The sequence below is a fragment of the Thermobia domestica genome, chromosome 14, assembly GCF_964235325.1.
Source record: "Thermobia domestica chromosome 14, izTheDome1.hap1.1, whole genome shotgun sequence".
Lineage (NCBI taxonomy): Eukaryota > Metazoa > Arthropoda > Insecta > Zygentoma > Lepismatidae > Thermobia > Thermobia domestica.
The window spans coordinates 172,520,457-172,540,645 of record NC_137467.1 but is presented as its reverse complement, the minus strand read 5'-3'; the positions used below and the strand labels follow the sequence as shown (position 1 = coordinate 172,540,645).

Here is a 20,189-nt window from a genome sequence, read left to right as displayed (position 1 = left end):
ACACCACCTAGTAGCACATTAGGAATAACTTCATTTGAGATGTGGGAAGTGTTTTATAAAAATATGTTTCTAAGCTAAGTGTTAAAATGTTATAGTTACAGGTAAAGTTCGGCGGTCCCGTTCGAAAGTCGCCAGCGGACGATGCCGTTTTCGCGACAGGCACACGGTATATTCATTTTCTTATATTTATGGTTGAAACAAATGAGTCAGTTCCGAAGCGGGAATAGAAAAATTAATTCCTAACAGGAAAACTGAATATAATTACAAGTAGTTAAAAAAAAAAAAAAAAAAAGTATACCTTAACGGCTCCTCAACTGCCAGTAGATGGCAGCATGTGCTACTATTGATATATATATATATTTTGCTTTCTTATTGTCAACATTCACAAAAATTCAGTCGCATTCAAGAGATTCACAAAAAATAAATATGTTTCGTACATTTTGCTTTGTAACTGCTCTTCTACTCATAAAAGACACTCAAAGCACTTTATAAGGTTGTTTCTTAAAGCTGTATTTTCTGCCTTATTTTCAATGTAATTTCAGGGATAAAAGGGCTATCCCCACCTACTCTTTCAAAACACCTATTTCTTAACCATACACAGGGCAAGTTATATTAAACAAATGTGAATTGTGTTTGGCCAATTAAGATCTTCGTTCAAGCTAAAGTACTAAGTATATTCTGCGTGTGATTGGAATAATATGGCTTTTAAAAGGCAAGTAGGTAGATATTTTTGGTTTAACAAGATTTTAATACGATTTTGATTTACAAATTACAATATTCCGTTTTAAAATGCAAGTCCAGTTCCAGTCAATGTCGGGAATTGAAAATTACATCACTTACTCCCAGTGCTCCCGATTAAGTTTTCATACTCTAACTAAATAGTTTTCGAAATTTTTGACGGAGTTAACGAATGGTACCCCAAATATAAAGCCACTTTAACATCACATTTTCAATTTCAATTTAAGGCAAAGGATATATTTTAGAAGCAGAAAAGTTTGAAGCAAAACTGTTTTCTCGAACAAGTCAAATTCTGAATAAGGAGTTTTACTTTAAAAAAATCAACTTATGATCTGTTGTGGAAGCTGGAAGTAACACTACGAAAAAGAAGTTACCGGTAATTTAACTACGATTAGAAAACGATTGCTCATGTCAATGGTAAACGCTTGGATAATTTCTAACTGTGCTTTTTACGTTAATATGAGGAATCCAATGGAATCAGTGTTAAACATATCCTTCCATGGGGACACGAAAATAAAAATTAAAAAGCTCAAATTTGGGATGCAACTTCTGCTATATCTTACATATTATTGATAACGTGTTGAATTTTCTTTCAGAATATTGTACCAACGAAATACAATCTCTGTAAAGTTTATTCGTTTATGTGCTGATATGATATAAACAAAACAAAGAAAAAAGTAAATAAAAAAAGCAATCACCAGAAAAGTCGACGAAACCGTACAATTATATGTCAGACAGGTAATTATACATATGTGCTTAAATGTGTATACTGTTTTCTATTTAAATATCTTAATAAGGAACCGGAAGTTTGTTAATTAATAAGAAGCGTTTGTATGTGACAACAATTTTGGGATTTTTTAGGTAAACTTTTAGACTTTCAGTCAAGCACCTACTGTATCATCAACATTTGGTTCGTACCTCATTCTCTTGAAAATAAAATAACCTTCCAAACTGTACCATTCGCATATCTGTATCATACATGAAGAGGAAAAAATGGGGATTTTTTTTTTCCTGAAAAATGTATGGTGTGTATTTTATATATATAAGCGAAAATGTTATATGAAGGTATGCCCTCCGGGGCCTCCTTCAGCCGCTATGGGGAATCAAAATTTCACAATGCGGCAAAGTTGGAGATTAATTTGGAGTCATTAGCATTACTCTACGAACACAACAAGCAGTTCAATCGATTGCTTCACTAATAAGTGATGCTAGTGTCAATCAATACCGACTTTAGATGCCATCTGGAAAGAATCGATATTACTATTTTACAGATTGGTACGAGATCTAATCTACGGTTCTTTATTGCGACGTTGCCACATAGTGTAATTTGTATCTCCAGAGGACGAGTCGAAAAGTATACAAATATATATATTTTTTGCTTTATTTTGACTTGTAGAATAATGCTCTGTGGTCCGTAGGCGCCATTTTTACCCGATATACTCCATAAATCCCGAAACGGTTAAGCAATGTTTGTAGTAAGATCCATTCAAGAAATTTGCTTGAGACTTAAGCAAAGATTTATATTTCAAATTTGATGTTAATTCTCTCGTTGACCCCATGGACGATTGTTTCTAACAATGCTCCCATTGGATTCCGCACCATCAATTAGTATAAAAAACACATTTAGAAATTTATCCACGCATGAAAACTTTTACCATTGGTATTAGCAAAAGATTTTTTTTAAAATCAGATTCATTTTCCTTTATTGTAAAAGGGATGAACAAGTGATTTTAAAAAACATTGTACATGAACATTCTTGTTTCTATATTGCGCGCACTAGTCTGAAAGTTCAAATTTTACCTTATTTTTAACTGTTGTTACTGTATATACACTATAAAATCTTTACTTACGTTTATTCATAACTTCATTACTTACCTTATGGTCATTCCCACACTTATCAGGCCCAAACATGATAGTATATGGAGTTTTGTCGTGGAATAGCTTCAAATTCAGGTTTTTATCCACCGATAGAAGCTTGAGGTAGGCTCCACCACATTCCTGTCCATTCTGAAAGTTCACTTCGTATTGAACGATCAGTGGTTTCTCCAGGAAATGAAAAGGTTTTGCTAGTTTAGCAGATATAGCGGCGTGTTTGGCTTTCGATTTCAACACAAGACCTCGGTCACCCTTCAGTCCATCACGCTCGGGCTCATCCAGTTCCCATAAACCTTTGAGAGAGAAAAAAAGGTATACTTTCGTGTTTTCATGCTCCGTACAATACAAACCATGAACTTCTCCAGTCTGACTTTAAAATACCGTGTTTCTTTTGTAGCAGACGGAAGTAGAAAACAACTCATTTGAGCAGCTTTTATTTTAAAGACATTTCTAAAATAACACGACTTGCTTTTTCAAAAGATACAGTACATAATTTGTTAGGGCAAGTGACTCGCAGTGTGAGCAGTAATTCCGTCTGCCTGCATCCATTGTTGTTATAACGACAGATTTTTCGTGCAGTAAAAGCCGCACAAATCGTGCAAGACAGGGTCAATAATAAACTGTCGATTGACGTAGCGATCAAGGGTACACATGGCTTTCATCACTGAACCATATATTGCTAATGAAATCTTCACCCTCATATGCCATAGCTAACACTCCAGAGCAATACAGTAGACGTGCGCGCTCATCTCCAGTGAGACGCTGCCCCACACCGTATGAGTGAAAATAGTGCTAGACAATAAACTCTTTCTCCTTTGTTGTGAGTAGCATTATCTTCGCACCACCTGCACACTACGCTAGTTCACACACAACTAAGCACAGGTTGGCGCTCACAGCTCATACCACATTGCATCTACGCGCCATCCGTAGCGAATTTCAATACTGTTTGTTTTGCCGCTGTGCTGTTTGTTTATTAGATAATATTTAGAACCGGAATCTTTGAGAAGTTTCGGATCAACATCCGAATTGTTAATCTTATTCTCAACAACATAAACGTGAAAACGATACGTGTTCAAGATAAGCTTCCCCTCTGACAAAATAATATATCTGTGCTATCTAGGGGCTAAAATTTGACCACACTGGTGAAAATAAATATGCACGTGAGAGGTTGCGAATATAGCTAGTTCAAGCGCAACAAAAGTTGACAGCAAAGGGCTGGTGATGTCTGTTGTTCGTCCAGAGAGTCAATTGATTCTCGTATTCTACTGATTTCGTAGGTAAGTGAACCACAATATACATAAAAGAATAAATAACAACAAAATAATATTTATGAAGCTGGGAAAAGAAGACACACAATTTGGCATCAACATAGAAAAAAATGAAATCTAAGTTTTACGTCACACGTTTACGCCCAGCTAGGCTAAAGGAGACGGTTGTGATGAGAAATGAACGAAAATGGTGGAATGAATAAAATGGGAGGAAACGGGAGAACCCCGAGAAAATCCCTCCACACAGTGTTTGTCCACCACAAAGTTCACTTGGTGCGAACTGAGATCGAACCAAGGACCCCATGTACCAGAGATGAACGCACTGAGCCACCGCGGCCCCTGTGAGGTCATCCAGTCAGCATTCCAAAAGAGCGCAGAAGGGTATAAAATGTTAAGAAAAAGTACACTGACAATCACTGAGAAAGAGCTATTAGTATAATTCTTCTCAATCTCTTTTTCTCTTCAGATAATTTTAGAACGAAGAGCAATATTATAATTTCAAGAACATAAGTAATACAACTTAGATATGTTATTTTAAAATGAGAAACACGAGATTAAGAAAGAAAGAAAAAAAACTTCTCCAAAGCAACCAAAATTATCAAATTATGTATGTGGTGGGGAGGGGGGGAGTGATTATCTTCGTTCGTATATGATTACTTCTCACCCTTTATCTTTCATATCAGTAATTTCTCGAAAAATTGTCTTGTACATGTATACGTACACATTGGATAATTCTGGGTAGTTTTAGGTTTCTTTAATATATACAATGAATATTGAATATGCATCTTATTAAATCAAATGGCAATTCCAAGTTGAAAATGTACAATATTGAAGTATTTCTTAACTGAAAATAATGTGTTCTGCAATCATACCCTCTTTGGAATTCAGCAATAGTATTACAAATTGCCATCCTTCTGGTGATAACATTCTCCTTCATGAAATACGGAATGCAATGCGCGTCATCCAGAAGGAAAAGCCTGAAAGTGTCCTAATATGGCACAGGTAATCACAGCGGGGTGCGCTTGAGCAGTTGTAGAAGAGGAACACATATCCATAATCTGGCGCGAGGGCAGCTGTGTGGAGTCAGTGATGAGAATTGTGGCACCATAAACACGGTTTCGCACATACAGTATCTCTTCCAATGTGAGGTACGCGCGGTAATCAGGTTATTTCACGCTACGAAGCTGTCAGAGATCTACTGGCAGTTGTGTGAAATGTATGAATCGGACGCCATGAGGTATGGTCACAAGATGTTGCAGACAATTCACAGCAGGCTATACTAACATGTACGACGAGCATAATGGCAGACCGGCTATGGTTACGCCCGAATTTGCGGAAAGGATGCAGTAAGCAATTTCCTAAAACTGGCGGTTTATAATGTTCGAACTCTCATATCAGTTCCCGCTGTTCTCTTGTTCCCTGCTGCAGATTATCCCGTCACGCACTCCTATCATCTTGGGGCACTTTCGAAACTTACTTTCTGAATATGTCTCGCAACATAGATGGACACCCATCCTCCTAGATGGACAATATTTACATCCTTCCCATTCTGAGTCTTCCACGTTGATGGAGAGAAAAACATTAATCTTCTCTGCAGTAGAAAACCTCACTTGCCAAATTTCCAATCTTTATGTTCCACGGTCAAATTTAGTGTATATGTACGAGACACAGAAAGAGAGACTTCTATATTTAAGTAAACTGCATTGAACAGAATATTAATATTTTTTTCGTTCTTGTACTGCAATGTACTACTTTCAGTCGGTCTATATATATTTACTCCATGTAATGTTTTACAGACTAATATTTATTACATATTGCATATAAAATACAACTACGGACGTAGTAATTAATTACTGCACAAGAAATGCATATATCACAACCTTTAATAGTTTTTGATTCAAAGTACTTATTTCCTGATTGATTATGTTTAAAACCCTTACACAACATCGAAGTTATTCTGCTTCCTTATCACCTAAACATCCACCCCTTACCCAATCCAAATACCTTCCCCTCCTCCACTGATGAGTGAAGAGTTTCTCTCTGAATTTCGTGACGTAAAATACTGGAGAAATTTATGTTAATATGCGAAATACTTACCATCATATTTAGCTATACTATCATCCGTGTCTTCCTTCTTTGCTTCCGATGTGATCCACTTCTGTTTAAACGTTCCAAGATCATCGAAATGCTCTGCGAAATGGTACGGACCTTCTGGTTTTGGGCTCGTGTACTTGATTTCTTCTTCCTCCTGTTTCGTCTGGAACACAAAATTACACATTTATTTACTAACGTCACGTATATCTCGGTTAGCGTACGCACCTTTGACGTGGGAGATCCGGGTTCGAATTCCGGTGAGAGCTCATGTTGTTAGGATTCCACGTTAATCAGTAGGTCCCGTCTCATATAGCCTCGCTGCTGAAACGGACGTTAAACTCAAAATCAACTCAATTGAATCATGCATACCTTGGGCACTAATATAATAAGCAATTATAGGGCCAATAATACAGTTTGGAGGGTGCTACACACAGCATAAAGTACTTTCAGGTTTGTGTAATTCATTAACCAATGTTAGTTATATTTTGAAAATACCTGTTACAAATAATACAAATAATCTTGACATAGCAATGGTAACTTAGCAGAATAACTAATAAATACGAATGTAGGTTTAATCGATCCTGTATTTCCAGCCTGTTATGTATATTTTAATACAAGGTGCGTAAATAAAAATACCTAACTTATTGCTATTCGAAAGAGAAGAGTCTTTACTTTCAAAGGACTTTATATCCTTCAAAATAATCACCAGAGGAGGCAACACACCTTGTCCAGCATTTGTGTAATCTTCGAACATCAGGAATAAGTTGAACACCTCCCCTGGCGTGCCCAATCCCCGGACTCAAACATAACTGAACATCTATGGCCCACTTTGGAGAATGAATCCTGCGCAGATTTCCCGCCTTCATCCTTTCTCACGGAACTGACAAGGGAAGTTCGAGAGAAAGCACTTGCCTGCAAAGAAACTAAGCATGCAATTTGAAAGACCAATTCAAGCTGATTACAACAAGATAATGAAATTCCTGTACGGTTGAGAACTGTTCCAGAGATTCGTTAAATGTACGATTTCGAATCCTAGCGACCTACCGTTATTATGTAGTTTTGATGGTTGGAACTTCCTACTGTTTGGTTATTGAGGTTCATTCACAAACATTGTCCATTGCAAGTTGGATGACGGATGGCAAAGATGTAATGGTTGAGAAAATACTAAAGAACTGCAGATGATTTTATACAACCATTTGATGTGTCTGGATTCCGACCGATCGATTATGGCAGGAGATTTGTATATAGTATGAAACTTCTTCATCCAGTCGTTATGATGTACCAACGAAACAAGTTCGTGTCCATGTTAATGAATCAGTTCCGATCACCGCGATACGTTAGATTGTTTCAGTGTGTTCCACAAGGCAGGTTACTGAACAAATTATATACCTTTGAATCACCTGCGGAATTTGCTTTTCGCTTTGATTATGCGAACTGTTTCTTTGACGGATGAAACGCAACTGCACATATAAAATGTTCATGGTGCAAGGAAGTCTTTTTTGCCTGCGTCATTTCTTCATATAACAGAATAACAAGTCCTCAATTTTCATCTCTAACTATCATTATTGTGAACAGTATAATGACTAATTTTAACTAACTAACCCGTTAGTTATTGCTAAACAGTCTTTTCTGTTACCTCCGACAGATTTCAATTCGTATGTCAATAGTCGTTGCTAATGATGTACGCGCATATACTCATTTTTTCATATAAACTTCCAAGTTGAATCTCTGGAACAGTTCTCAGCCGTACAGGAATTTTATTACCTTGTTGTAATCAGCATGAATTGGTCCTTCAAATGACAAACTTACTTTCTCAGCAAGTGAGTGCTTTCTCTCGAATTTCCCATAAGAGTGATGCATCGCACGCAGATGGTGTGATATTCCACGTGGCATTGGTAAGCTGTGTGTGTGTGTTTTTTTTAAAATAGGCGTTTCCATATTTTGACCATCTGTATTCTGTGATTGACAGTAACATACGTGATTTCTCGAACTTCTATTTCCACTTGTGGATAATGCTCTGCAGGAGTTAAGATGCCTCACCATCACGACTGAGTGTACATAAAATATTTTACTGCATAATGTAAGAAAACGAGCAGCAAAGTGTATACTTGCAATTTTCTTTAATCTGAAATTTTGTGTTAAGCCTAAATTCTGTAATCTAAGCTATGATTACAAAGTAATACAACATTTTCAATGATATTTCTTGTAAATAAATGTATAGATATGCTTTCACTACAGCTAAAACTGTAACAATATCAACATGCATACCTTGCTATACTTTTGTGTATATCATATCTGAAAGCAAAATTATTTACTTTACATCAATTCTCATATGCACTGTTTACATTTATCTCAGATACAACTATAAACTATGTATAGTTTTTCATATTTACCGAAAACATTTAATAATAATAATAATAAAAATGTTCTGCTAAGTCTATTCTTAATAACTATGTTGGCTAACTTGATTTTGTTATTTCTTATTTCCTCATTAATGCAATCAAGTCATAAGATCGAAGACAAGGCCAGATTTCTTGCTGTTTCGTCCCAGAAAAACGGTGCATGGCTTCAATCTCTACCGTCATCTTCTGTTGGTCTACATCTCAGCAATGAAAGTTTCCGTATAGCTAGAGCTTTGCGGTTAGGAGCAAATATTTGTAAACCACACCGTTGTCGTGCTTGTAATGTTCTCGTCGATAAGAGGTTTACATGGCTTATCATGCAAGAGGGGCGCAGGTAGACAATCACGGCACTCAAGCGTGAACGATATCATTTTGAGAGCTCTCACATCTGCAAGTCTCCCATCAGTACGAGAACCAAACGGATGCAGTCGTTCAGATGGAAAAAGACTATAGACAGAATTACTTTAGTACCTTCCAAAAAGGGAAAGCTCTAGTTCGGGACTTCATCTGCACAGATACTTACGCTTCCTCACATCTTCCACATTCATCATCACGCGCAGGTCCCGTAGCTGCTCGTAAGGAGGCCGAAAAAAGAAATAAATATATTAATCTCCTTGGTAAATATTAGTTTGTTCCAACTGCCATCGAGTCAAGTGGCACTTTGGGTCAAGAAGGAGCTAATTTTATCAATGAAACTGGCCATCGTATTTCATTTATATCAGGAGATAAACGATCTAAATCTTTTCTTATTCAACGGATCAGTATCGCAGTTCAACGTGGGATCGTGTCAGCCATTTTGGGTAAGATACCCACAGGTAAAGATCTTTCTCATATAAGGAAGAAAATAACGATTTGGTTTCTGAGTACCAACATCGTTAAGATATTTTTATAGAAACTGAAGAAGAATAACGAAGAAGAAACAATTAGAAATGTGTAACAATCAAAATTTACTTAGATTGGTTGAGTATTCACTTAGGAAGTGAAATTATTTCTAATTGTTAAAATGTATGTTACTTTTTTCAGCACACTTTCTGTTTTCCTTGTTGTACAATTCACAGTATTATTCTCAGAACAACTGAAATTTAACTTCACGATATTTCAATGTTGTTAATTGAGCAAGATTACTTAACAAACGGCAAAGAGATATAAAATAAACAAATAAATATACACAACTTAATTTTCGAATAACAACCAATGCTGAAGTTGTTTATACTCAACCCTCCTTTTCAATATCGTCGAAACAAAGTTTTCATTGACATAACCGAACAATTTCTAATAACGCAAACATCTGACTTAATCCTAATAGAAAATTCTTAATTTTACTCCACAAGTTAATTAGTAACTACTGAAAAGGACGTATTTCTCAACTTTCCAGTACCAATAGTTCAAATCTTCTACTCAACTACAGAGACCTTAGTGCTGAAAAAAAAATCCTTGTCAAATAAATACACCGTTTTTTTTTAACTTTTCCAATGACATGCATCACAAATTTCTAGAAAAATGAACGACCTTTTTGTATACCTAGGTATATATAAATGAAGCAGATGCTTTCATACGGCAAAAGGCAATTATGAAAACAAATAAATAATGAGAACCCTTCCCTAGATTTTTTTCGCTTTCAAGTGTTTGTTTACAGACAGCTAATATTCCTATGCTATTACCGTATCCTTATATATTTCCCTTCCTTTATCCCCCACCCCCACTCACCCGTTACGCTATTATCAAGACCGAGAGTTTAATGCAGCAAAAACTGAACTGCACACTTTTTTTTCTTTCTTTTGAAACGATTATTCTAAATAGTGTTACCTTCCAAATAAATATACAGGGTGGTCACAAAGCCTCGTTACCCCTTAAATGTTAATATAACTTTTCCCGTTACCCCTTGATAAATGCTAATATAAGGTTTTCCATTGTTTCTGATTGTGTGAACGGCTGATACTTCCAAGTACAGCATTGAAGACCGTGTTATTGCAAGTTCTTGGATGCGCGAGAGAAACTACAGGTAAGACACTGGAAAAAGTGAGTGCAGACTTTTGGGCAAGGTTTCAACGAGATCCTCGCCCGAAACAAACGCTTTTACGACGGTAACATAAACTATTCGCCACAGGAAGTTTGAAGGACGATGAAAGAAGTGACAGACCGTTCACACGAGGAGAAACATGTAGTGGGTCGTGGCGTCCGTAGACCTATCGCCGCCACCTATGATAATGCGCTATGAGAATTCATGAAGGGCTTCGTTGTACAATCCGCGGCAAAAAACCTGCAACATGAGGATGTAAGTTTATTGTGAAACTACGCCTAACAGCACAGGGAATGAACATAACGTCTAAGTGGAACGAATCACACCAGCATAAACCTCGGCCTCCTCCCGTGCACACTTATTTTGGAACAAAAGACTTCGTCATTTCACAATAAACTTATATGCTCATGTTGCAGGTTTTTTGCCGCGCATAGTACAAAACCGTTACGATACCACTGCCGAACTGACAAGCTGTGAAACAAGCTTTCACTCAAGTTACACCTGCAATGCTCCGCAAAATGTCGCACAGAACCTGGCGGCTTATTATCCTTTGTCATGAGAATGACGGTCGAGACTGATCCTTTGCACATTTAATGTTTCCTATCTCAATAAAGCTTCTTGAATGATTTGTTCTTCATGTCATTCAATTCTTTCCATGTAGTTATTTACGTACGTACGTTTATTTTCAGAGGTAACAGGACTTTGTGGTCACCCTGTACTTCTTCACAACAATATTTCTTACGATGAGTCTCTGTTATCTAAGAATTAAGTTAGTTGGAAAATTCTAATATGGTTACTGAGGAGGCTTTGGAAGTATTAAGGCTGAATCTGTGAACGCTGGAGGTTATTTAACGTAAGTTTATCTTACTTCTACACAGTGAAATACTGAGTGACACTTACAGGGCTTACTGGAGCACTAGTTCCTATTGGTGACACTTCTTCTGGTTCTGATTGCGATAGGCTAAACGTCACTAAATTTAGAACTAATAAACTCTTCAAAAAACATACAACGAGCTTCATCTTGGTTACTTTCGATCTAGACTCACATCAACATTCCTGTAAGAAAGAATACACTAATTATTACGAAGAAAATGTTTGACAAATAAAATAGTGATTGTATGACATTTAATCAACAGTCCAGTACAAAAATAAATAAAGCTCAAATTCTAAAGGCAAACTTATTTGTAGAATGCTTTGGCGCTTACAAACTGTAATAAAAGTTTGCCACATATATAAATTTCTCAATTCGAGGGAACCAACTATGACTTTTCTCATAAAAAAATATATTTCAAGCAAGGCTTCTACTGTCATTTTTCACTGTAATGTAAAGATAGATTAGAACTTAAATAGATTAGTGAAAGTAAGGATCACTTATTTAAATCGTTTAGATTCATTTTACAGTTCGCTCAACACAACTACAGTACGTATCAGAAATACTTAAAAAAAAATACTGTTTTTCTTCTTCTAGCAGTAAAGATTGCCACTTTTTTCACATGTTCCTCTGTACTCAAATATTTATAGCCTGAAAGATAATTTGACGTAATTGAATGTTTGAAATATATTTATAGTTTCCAATGGTGATATAATTACATTTAAACATAGATACTACTAAACTGTTAATTTTTTTAAACAGTCTTATAAATAATATAGCATGTTTTTAAAATGTACCTAAAAAGCGGAGAGGTATTTAGATGCGCCTAAGATTTTTTTCCTTAAGTGCAAGTACCTCAATACCATTTCTAAAACTGTAAACGTATTTTATAGACTGAGTTACGTCGAAGTCAAATTTTTTAGTACGTTTGCCTTAAAAAACACATATCTCTGGAATCTCAACAGTGAAACATGTAAAACTAGGAACATGTGGGGAAAAATAGCGATCTTTACAGTAGGAAGGACAGACAAGTTTTTGCAGTTGTTTATGTACTTCATCTGTCTTCAGGGAACATGAAAGTGACTGAAAATGTAGAACTTTAGTTTCGCTCCTCACACTATGTTCTATAATCTAAAGCACACACAGAATGGAAATTAGTAGTCATGAAATAACTAACGAAATGAAAAATACGGGGAAAACCAAGGCAATTTCCAGAGATGATATGATCATCATCACACGCTTATATGACGTAAGACGAAATAACGAACTTCAACACGAAATACGAACAATGTACAATTAAACCATTTCCTCTTACATTACCAATAAACTCATGGTTAAAAAAAATACTCAAATATACAGTTAAAAAGCATGTATATTGTTAATGGACGCTACAGGATGCATTTCTATAATTGAATACCAGGTACCTGCTAGTTAAGAATGTGTGTTTTCGAAAAATCAATAACTTAAACCAGTGGTTCTCAACCTAATTTCTATCACGACTCCCATTTTTAGCACATCCTCTCGCCAGCGACCCCTTATAATTTCTGGTTTGTAATAAGCTTGTGTGGGATTTTTAATATACCTACTACGAGATCTCACGATATCCATCTATTTCTATAATAGTAGAATTCCATTTTTTGTATATAGTTGAAATAGTAACTTCCCTAAAAGCTAATGGATTAAAAGCAAATTTGGTCAGTTCATTCATATTACAAATATCGAATTCGATCGGTCATACGGATTCAAAACGGAGGACTATGAATATTTTAAAACTTCGTAAGTCCCTTAATTTTGGTTCATATGATTTAAAAAAAAAAAAAAAAAAAAAAAAAAAAAAAAAAAAACTGATTTCCAATTTTGGTTAAAACACTTTGACAGTTGTTTAAAAAATATTGAGTATATTAATTTTCGGGAAGCCGCCACTTGGAGCTACCTCATACTGATGTGAATTTGGTACATTGTTGTGTGTGTGTGTGTTCAATATTACCAAAAACTGTTAAAAGCAACTTGTTTATATTTAAAATTTAGGAAAGAAACAAAATCCCACACCAAAATCGAACTTCATTGTGGTCAGCTTGCTGGAAAACTGATTTTTTAAAACTCAGTAATTGTTGAAAATGTTTCATACTTTTTTTTTTTTTTTGTTCTTAACATTACGTATAAAAATAACAGTATGTTTGAAATCCTCTCACGACCAAGCTATGGGTCGCGACCCCTAGATTGAGAAACCCTGACCTAAAGAATGCCTCGCACTCCCATCACCTTATCCAGACTTATTCTCTAGATGATTTATCCATTATGTTTATGACAGCTTACAATGTCATATGAATGAAGTGAATGCAGACGATGATGTCACAGTCAAGTTGTTACATACTCATGGGCCATCACCATTTTTTCTGGCCAGAAGGGAAAGATACTCATCCATCATATCATTGCAATCATGGAATACCGAAAAACAAGAGTGGAAGAATTTACTTATCTAGTCAAGAATGAATGGTGCATGTTCATTCAAGCTTTGAAAACGCTTGAAAACATTCAATAAGAACACCTAGAATATGAAATATTTTAATGCAGGGATGCAAATAACCCTGCGGGCGAGTATTTAACATCATACTGAAGGTAAATACATGATTTCTATTGTGGGATGTGAGCTAGTAGCTTATTTCTTGGGCTAGTAAAATTTTGTTGCTTATTCGCATCCTTGTTTTAATGGTAAGTTTTGAAATAATACGTATACTCCATTCCAACAAACACTGTGAACACATCAGATTATAATTTTACTGAAATTGTAATTTTAAAAGAAAAATAAGTAAGTCAAGTGATTTCTATATTTGAAATGAAACAAAATAATGTCGAAGTGAAAGAACATTCATGTTGTTTTTGTATGTAGTGCGGCCAATAGGCTCAGTGTCTCCGAATTTATTTTTCTTCATGAAATAGTGTAGCTTAACGTCCCATGAAGTCGTCCTTTAAACTAAAACAGAAGGATGATTCAAAAGAGTGAATGATAGTGAAATTAATATTGTGCTCTTACTAATAATCGAACATAGGACCACGACAACAAAATCCAGCGGAGAGGGATCCCTAGTTTTATAGCTACTATTACCAGGGTATGGAAAAATCCACTCGACTCCACGCCAGTGGCGAGTACATTTTTACATTTGGCGAATAAAGACACTGTAACTGCAAAATGGTCTCGCTAGTAGATTTTTTTGACTGGCTATAGTACTCGCGCCGAGTCATGAAGCTTTTGCTCTAAACCAATCATAGAAATATTTTGCTTCAGCTCCAACACATCGGAAAACTTCGGTACAATTCGTGGAACCGCTTCCCGAGCGTACACTTGGGAAAACGTCAAATAGGTGAAATTCACCAACAATGTTGCCAAACTTTGAAGACATAGTAAATGAGTATTAAAAAAAATAATAATAAAATAAAATTTACCAATAATAACACTGCATGACAATAACCACTGTGACAATTATTCTAAAACGGTAACAATAACACGAATAGTAACAACGAAAACATGACGCAAGAAAAAACAATTCACAAATCGGAACTTGGCGCTAATCCGACAACACTGTACTCTAGAGAGATGTCTTTTGTGTAGCGCGAGAGAGGACACTTACAAAATTTGATGGGTGGGGGTTGACAGCCGGAACACAACCCTCGCGTTCTATTGGGTGGTGATATTGGTAGATCTAGGTCAAGCTTCATGACTCTGCGCGAATACTATAGTACTTGCAAGCAAGATTTTTCAGGCCCTATTACTTATTCTATTCTATCTACGTTAGAAAACTGGTTGATTTATTTTCGGTATCAGGGCTAAATGAGGATTTACATGCAAATATCATCAAGTGATAACGCGAAAAAAAAAGTGCCAAACTTTTTACTACGTTAAAAAAAAAAAAAAAAAGTTATAAATTCGAATTAAGTTTATGCTATGGGCCGCGCACTTCTGATATTCTGGATTCCTAGTTCCATGACAGATCCCACCAAGTGAACTTTGTGGTCGACAAATACTGAGCGTACGGGTTTTCTCAGAGTCTCCAATTCCTCCATCATCTTCATTCTACTACTGTAATCCATCTCATCATCATCGTCGGAGCATAATCGTCCGACGTTACATTAAAGGAAAAAATCTCACTAAGCCCACTCTCACATTCAATGTTACCTTACATCGCTGTGAACATCGCCCCCCCCCCCCTTCATACTTTTAACGTAATTACTGTCCTCAGTACCACTTCCATGAATTATCGTGCTTGGGGTGAAATGTTACATTTTTTTCTTTCATGCCTCATTAGGTTAAGTACGGTTTTATATCAGTCCTGAAAGACAAAATGGGACAATGCTAGAGTGCTTGCTTACCTCTGGTGTGGGGACCCTGGTTCGATCTCCGCCCAAGGACAACGTCATGCATGAAGGTTTTATCGGAGTACTTTGATTTCCTCCCACATTCTCATTCCATCAATTGTTTCATCATTCGACTCTCTTAGCCTAAGAAACATAATCGTTGGACATTACACTGAAAGCTTTCATTTCCATTTTAACATTTGTCTATTTAATTCCATTTGGTTCGATTAATAACTAGCACTGGAATATGTTTACTCCATATTAACACATTTGCTGCGTTACGAGTCAACGGGGGGTGCGATACTTCATTTCTGTGCGATGCTGTTGTATGCATTGTACTACCTGTGTGCGTTTGTCATATTTTCGTTTGTACAGACTTTTAACATTACTAGCATCGACGGATAAACCTTCAACAAGACACACTGTGACACGTAATATATAGTTTTTCGAAAAATCTTTTGAAAGGCTTTATTATATTTGATAAAAATAGAAAATAACCTACTATAAACATACAGCTCTCATTTCACTACCGGCTTCCATGCTTACTACGTAGGTTCGTACGAGAGGATTTGTTGCGTACCATTTCACACCATTCTTCGAACATGAGACAGATACATTGAACACAACGTTTAGAACCAACCACAGGCACTACTTATAGTCAATACCAAGGGAAATGCACATAAGGTGTTATACTGTTTATGCTGGATGTAGGTGTTTCCATTATAGAGGATATTGCGCTTACATTAACAGTGTTACTGTGTTAATTTCTGACTAGTTAGTTACGTAAGAAGTATTGCACATAAATAAATAAATTACTCATTCTTTCCTTGTGAATTTGTAGATTTTACAGGTAAATGTTTAGCAGAAGGTGTCCAGGAGTACGTAAAAAGTACAAAATTTACAGGAGGAATGGAAGAGGCAAGTACTTAGACCTAACATAACCTAACCAAATCAAACCTAACCTAAACTAACTTAAACTAACCTAATATTAATGGAAATAAGCTAAATTCTATCATTTCTTCGAAAATTATGCCGGACATCTACATTAATATAATGCAACATAAACTAACCTAACGTAAACAGAAACGGATGGCATTTAGTATCTCCCCCAACTCGTTTCAAGGTTCCAGAACCGAGTACCTTGTTTTTGTCTAAATTGTGATAAAGGTAGAAGTACAAGGGCCCTGGGGGCTTCTAACTCCCTTCGCTATCCGTCCGTAGCTCAGCTATATTTTGTAAAGTAAGTAACACACACTAAATCTTATATGTCCAAGATTAGGGGAGATACCAAATATCAGCCACAGAAACTACCGAAAATTGTGACACTTTTTAGAAAAAAAGATTGGACCCTTTCTGCTAAACAGTGTCCCAGAAGTCTATGGTGGAGCACAATTCTTACCAAATAATAAACACAAAGTGATATATTCCGCAGATGTGAGAAAAGGTGTTTCACTTAAATTTATTTTAGAAAGTAACTTTTACCCTTCGGTCGTCTTACATAGTCAGTTGGGTTATATTATGTTCTGAATTCCCTCCGTAACTTTGGGAGAGCTTACCCTTAAGGATATAAATACAGCATACGAACACAGGTCGTAAAATAAAACCGCGATCACGCAGATAGGTAGCACGAAACACCCTTGCACTTAAGTACAAATAGTACTATTTTTGCCTGTAAGGTATTCCGTAGATTCCTTGTAGTAGAATTGAACATGTTACTGACTCATTTAAGAAAGTACAAGCAACAGTAGTTCCGCTTCAAGAAAAACGGGTGGGAACACCTTCGCACAGCCTTGACCGATATACCGGTAAAAAAAAATTGAGTAACCCTCCTGTGCTTTAATGCCCTACCCTATACTCATACTGCAATTTTTTTTCGCTTATTTTAACGAATATCAAGAAAATAACTAAATTCATACTGAACGATTTTTTCTTGTAATAAGACTATATCTTTATATATTTCATAATAGTTACGAGTATACTGTTGCGAAACCCGACTATTTTAGCAACATCATCGAAGTGCAACTTCCTCTATAACAATTTCTGAGTGTATACCGTGAAAATTCAATGTACGCAGCCAACAGAGAGAATATTCAGTACATTATTATTTAGTTCCTTAAAAATAAAATTTTACTACTTACAATATCCACTCACTGCACTGCAGTTACCTATCACGAAAATTTCAAACACGCCTTATACCGGAATTCGATCTTCCGTCTTTTACAAAAACAGGCTAGCCTCTTCAAAACCAAATAAGATTAAAAGTCTCCACGTTACTATTAAAATCCCATTAACCGACTTAATCTGAAGCCACAACAAATCAAAAAAGCATGATGAAACAGCTGAAAACCGAAATAAATTTACGAAGAGTAACTTTTATTATAGTTGTTTTAAGACACAACTTCCCAGCCAATCAAAATTAACTGCGTGTACATAGCAACGATACACGGAACTGCACGAGGGTAGAATTTTGTTACATTTGCTTACCTCCTGAACCTCCAGAATTATAAATTAGTTATTTCCTGCTTTGTAGCTCACACCGCTATGGAACCATTTATCACCACTGCTTCCACCGGCTTCTGCTGCTAGTCTTACTGCTTGTCATGCAACCACCGAGGAGAATAAATTAACACACTCGAAACGCATTCTTCCGGTACACCATTTGAGTCATATTAGCCAGAATATAATCTAATAGCAAATGTTTCGTGACGTTGCGTCTTTTAAAATAAATATAATTAAGTATTTCCGTTATGTTTATCGAAAAGGAGAAAAAATCGGAATGTATATATCACTACTAAATATAAAATAATTTACAATTGCTGGACTGTTGCCACAGAGTACTTATTGAAGTTTACAACGATTATTTACTCCGTTAATAACAAATGTAATAAATCATCGATTGAAATTGTGAAATTCTTGTTTGAGCTAAGAAATGAGACAATATTGTAAAATATCATTTCAACGTCCAATATAGCCTACTTGGATTCCTTTTCTGCAATTTCAGATGTAAGTTATGCTTTAAAGAAATAGTTACAAATATTATTTTAGAAACAGTGGCGACACCAATTTTACTTTTTGGTGAGGGCAATCGAAGGGACAGAGACTTTTTAGGGAAAATTATTTTTCATGTAACGAAAATGATAATAAAACATCATGTCTGCCGGGCAGGTTTAGTCTACGGGGGGACCCTCCATCCTTAGGCCCTCCAGCGTCGTCACTGTTCAGAAACAGATCTTTATACTTTACTTTTTTTATTTTAAAAAAGTCCAATATAATAACAATCTGTATTTGTTGTGAAAATAAAATAAAATTTTTCTTTGCGTTCATTATCATATGTATCTGAGGTTTTAATACTGTTTCAAAATGAAAGAAAATTTGTGAAATTAAACTTACATTATTTCAACATTATTTTTTTTTTTTTTAATTTTTTAAATCCGTTTTGCTAATTGCCGTTATAGGTACATTTATTGAAAACTTTTTCACAAAATCTGTTGGCAACACTGTATTCTAGAAAAGTTGCAGGCGCTGCAAGCGAATTTACACAAAGCGTATCGTTCCGTACCTTTATGATCTTTCAGTGGCCATGGGCAAAGCTGCGCACAATGTTGCGATAAGATAAGGTCGCGGCACGATGTCGCCGAAGAGTGGGATGTGCTGAAATTAATCTTGATGTTATACTACAAAGTAGCTAACTTATAAGCAAACAAAAGGAAAGTATTGGGCAATAATATTTTAATGGACTATTTCAGCATTCTGTTTTTATAGGCTGTTAAACATCATTTGATCACAACAAAGAAAAATGTTGATAATTTAAATATAACTATAAAAACAAAAGTGTTATTGATGGCCCACAAGTGTTGTAAAATATTTTATGAAAGAATTAAAAGAAATAAATTATTGCCATAAACCTTCGACAAACGTGTTACATAAAATACAATATTTCTTCACGTTTTAAAACGCTTTTCATTTTTTGTAAGAATTTTGCTTTCCATAATTATGAGTATTCAATTATGTACTTCATAAAAACGTTCAGTGCAATTAACCATTTTTTTTATTATATTTAGAAAAAATCGCCAGACTAGGTGCTGCCTCGGAAGAAAGTTATAGACTGATTAACAGTGTGGCCACCGCTAATGCTTTCGTACTAGATCTAGTACATTTTATAATAGTTTAGTGCTGTGGTTTAGTGTTCTAGTAAGTTTACCAACAACTCTAGTATTTTTCTCCTCCCCTTCTTTTCTCATAAATACATTTGGGAGAGAAAAAGGAATCTCATGAAAATTTGGCAATGTACGAATTCAGTGTTAAGGGTGTTGGGAGGAAACAGATCCGTTTCTATCAATTTTGTGCTGTAACTTATAGTTCTTTCTATTTAGAAAAATAGAAATTACAAAAGTGCCAAAGAATGAAGGTTAAAACTAATAAATGACCACAGTAAACAATATTCCATATTTAATGATCTGTTTAAACAGTAGGCATTAAACAATTAAAACACGATTTTATCAATAAACCTATTTTATGACATTTCTTTGTCTTTCTCCCGACATGATCTGTATTTGTTATCCTTGTGT

At 35.6% G+C, this 20,189-nt stretch overlaps 1 protein-coding gene across 2 annotated transcripts in view; it reads right to left on the bottom strand.

Annotated features, from left to right (window-relative positions):
* The window catches only part of LOC145670476 (calnexin-like), a 45,613-nt gene extending 27,213 nt beyond the window's left edge, over positions 1 to 18,400 (bottom strand). The window contains exons 1-4 of one of the 2 annotated variants that reach the window (XM_081739190.1): positions 18,106 to 18,400; positions 11,298 to 11,453; positions 5,979 to 6,138; positions 2,614 to 2,906 (exon numbers count right to left, since the gene is read on the bottom strand). In XM_081739190.1, the coding sequence (XP_081595316.1) occupies positions 2,614 to 2,906; positions 5,979 to 6,138; positions 11,298 to 11,417 (573 nt within the window). In that variant the 5' untranslated portion in view covers positions 11,418 to 11,453; positions 18,106 to 18,400. Of the gene's footprint in view, positions 1 to 2,613; positions 2,907 to 5,978; positions 6,139 to 11,297; positions 11,454 to 17,759; positions 18,043 to 18,105 lie in introns of those variants that run through there. The other variant, XM_081739191.1, reaches the window with a different exon arrangement.
* Positions 18,401 to 20,189: the final 1,789 nt, after the last annotated feature.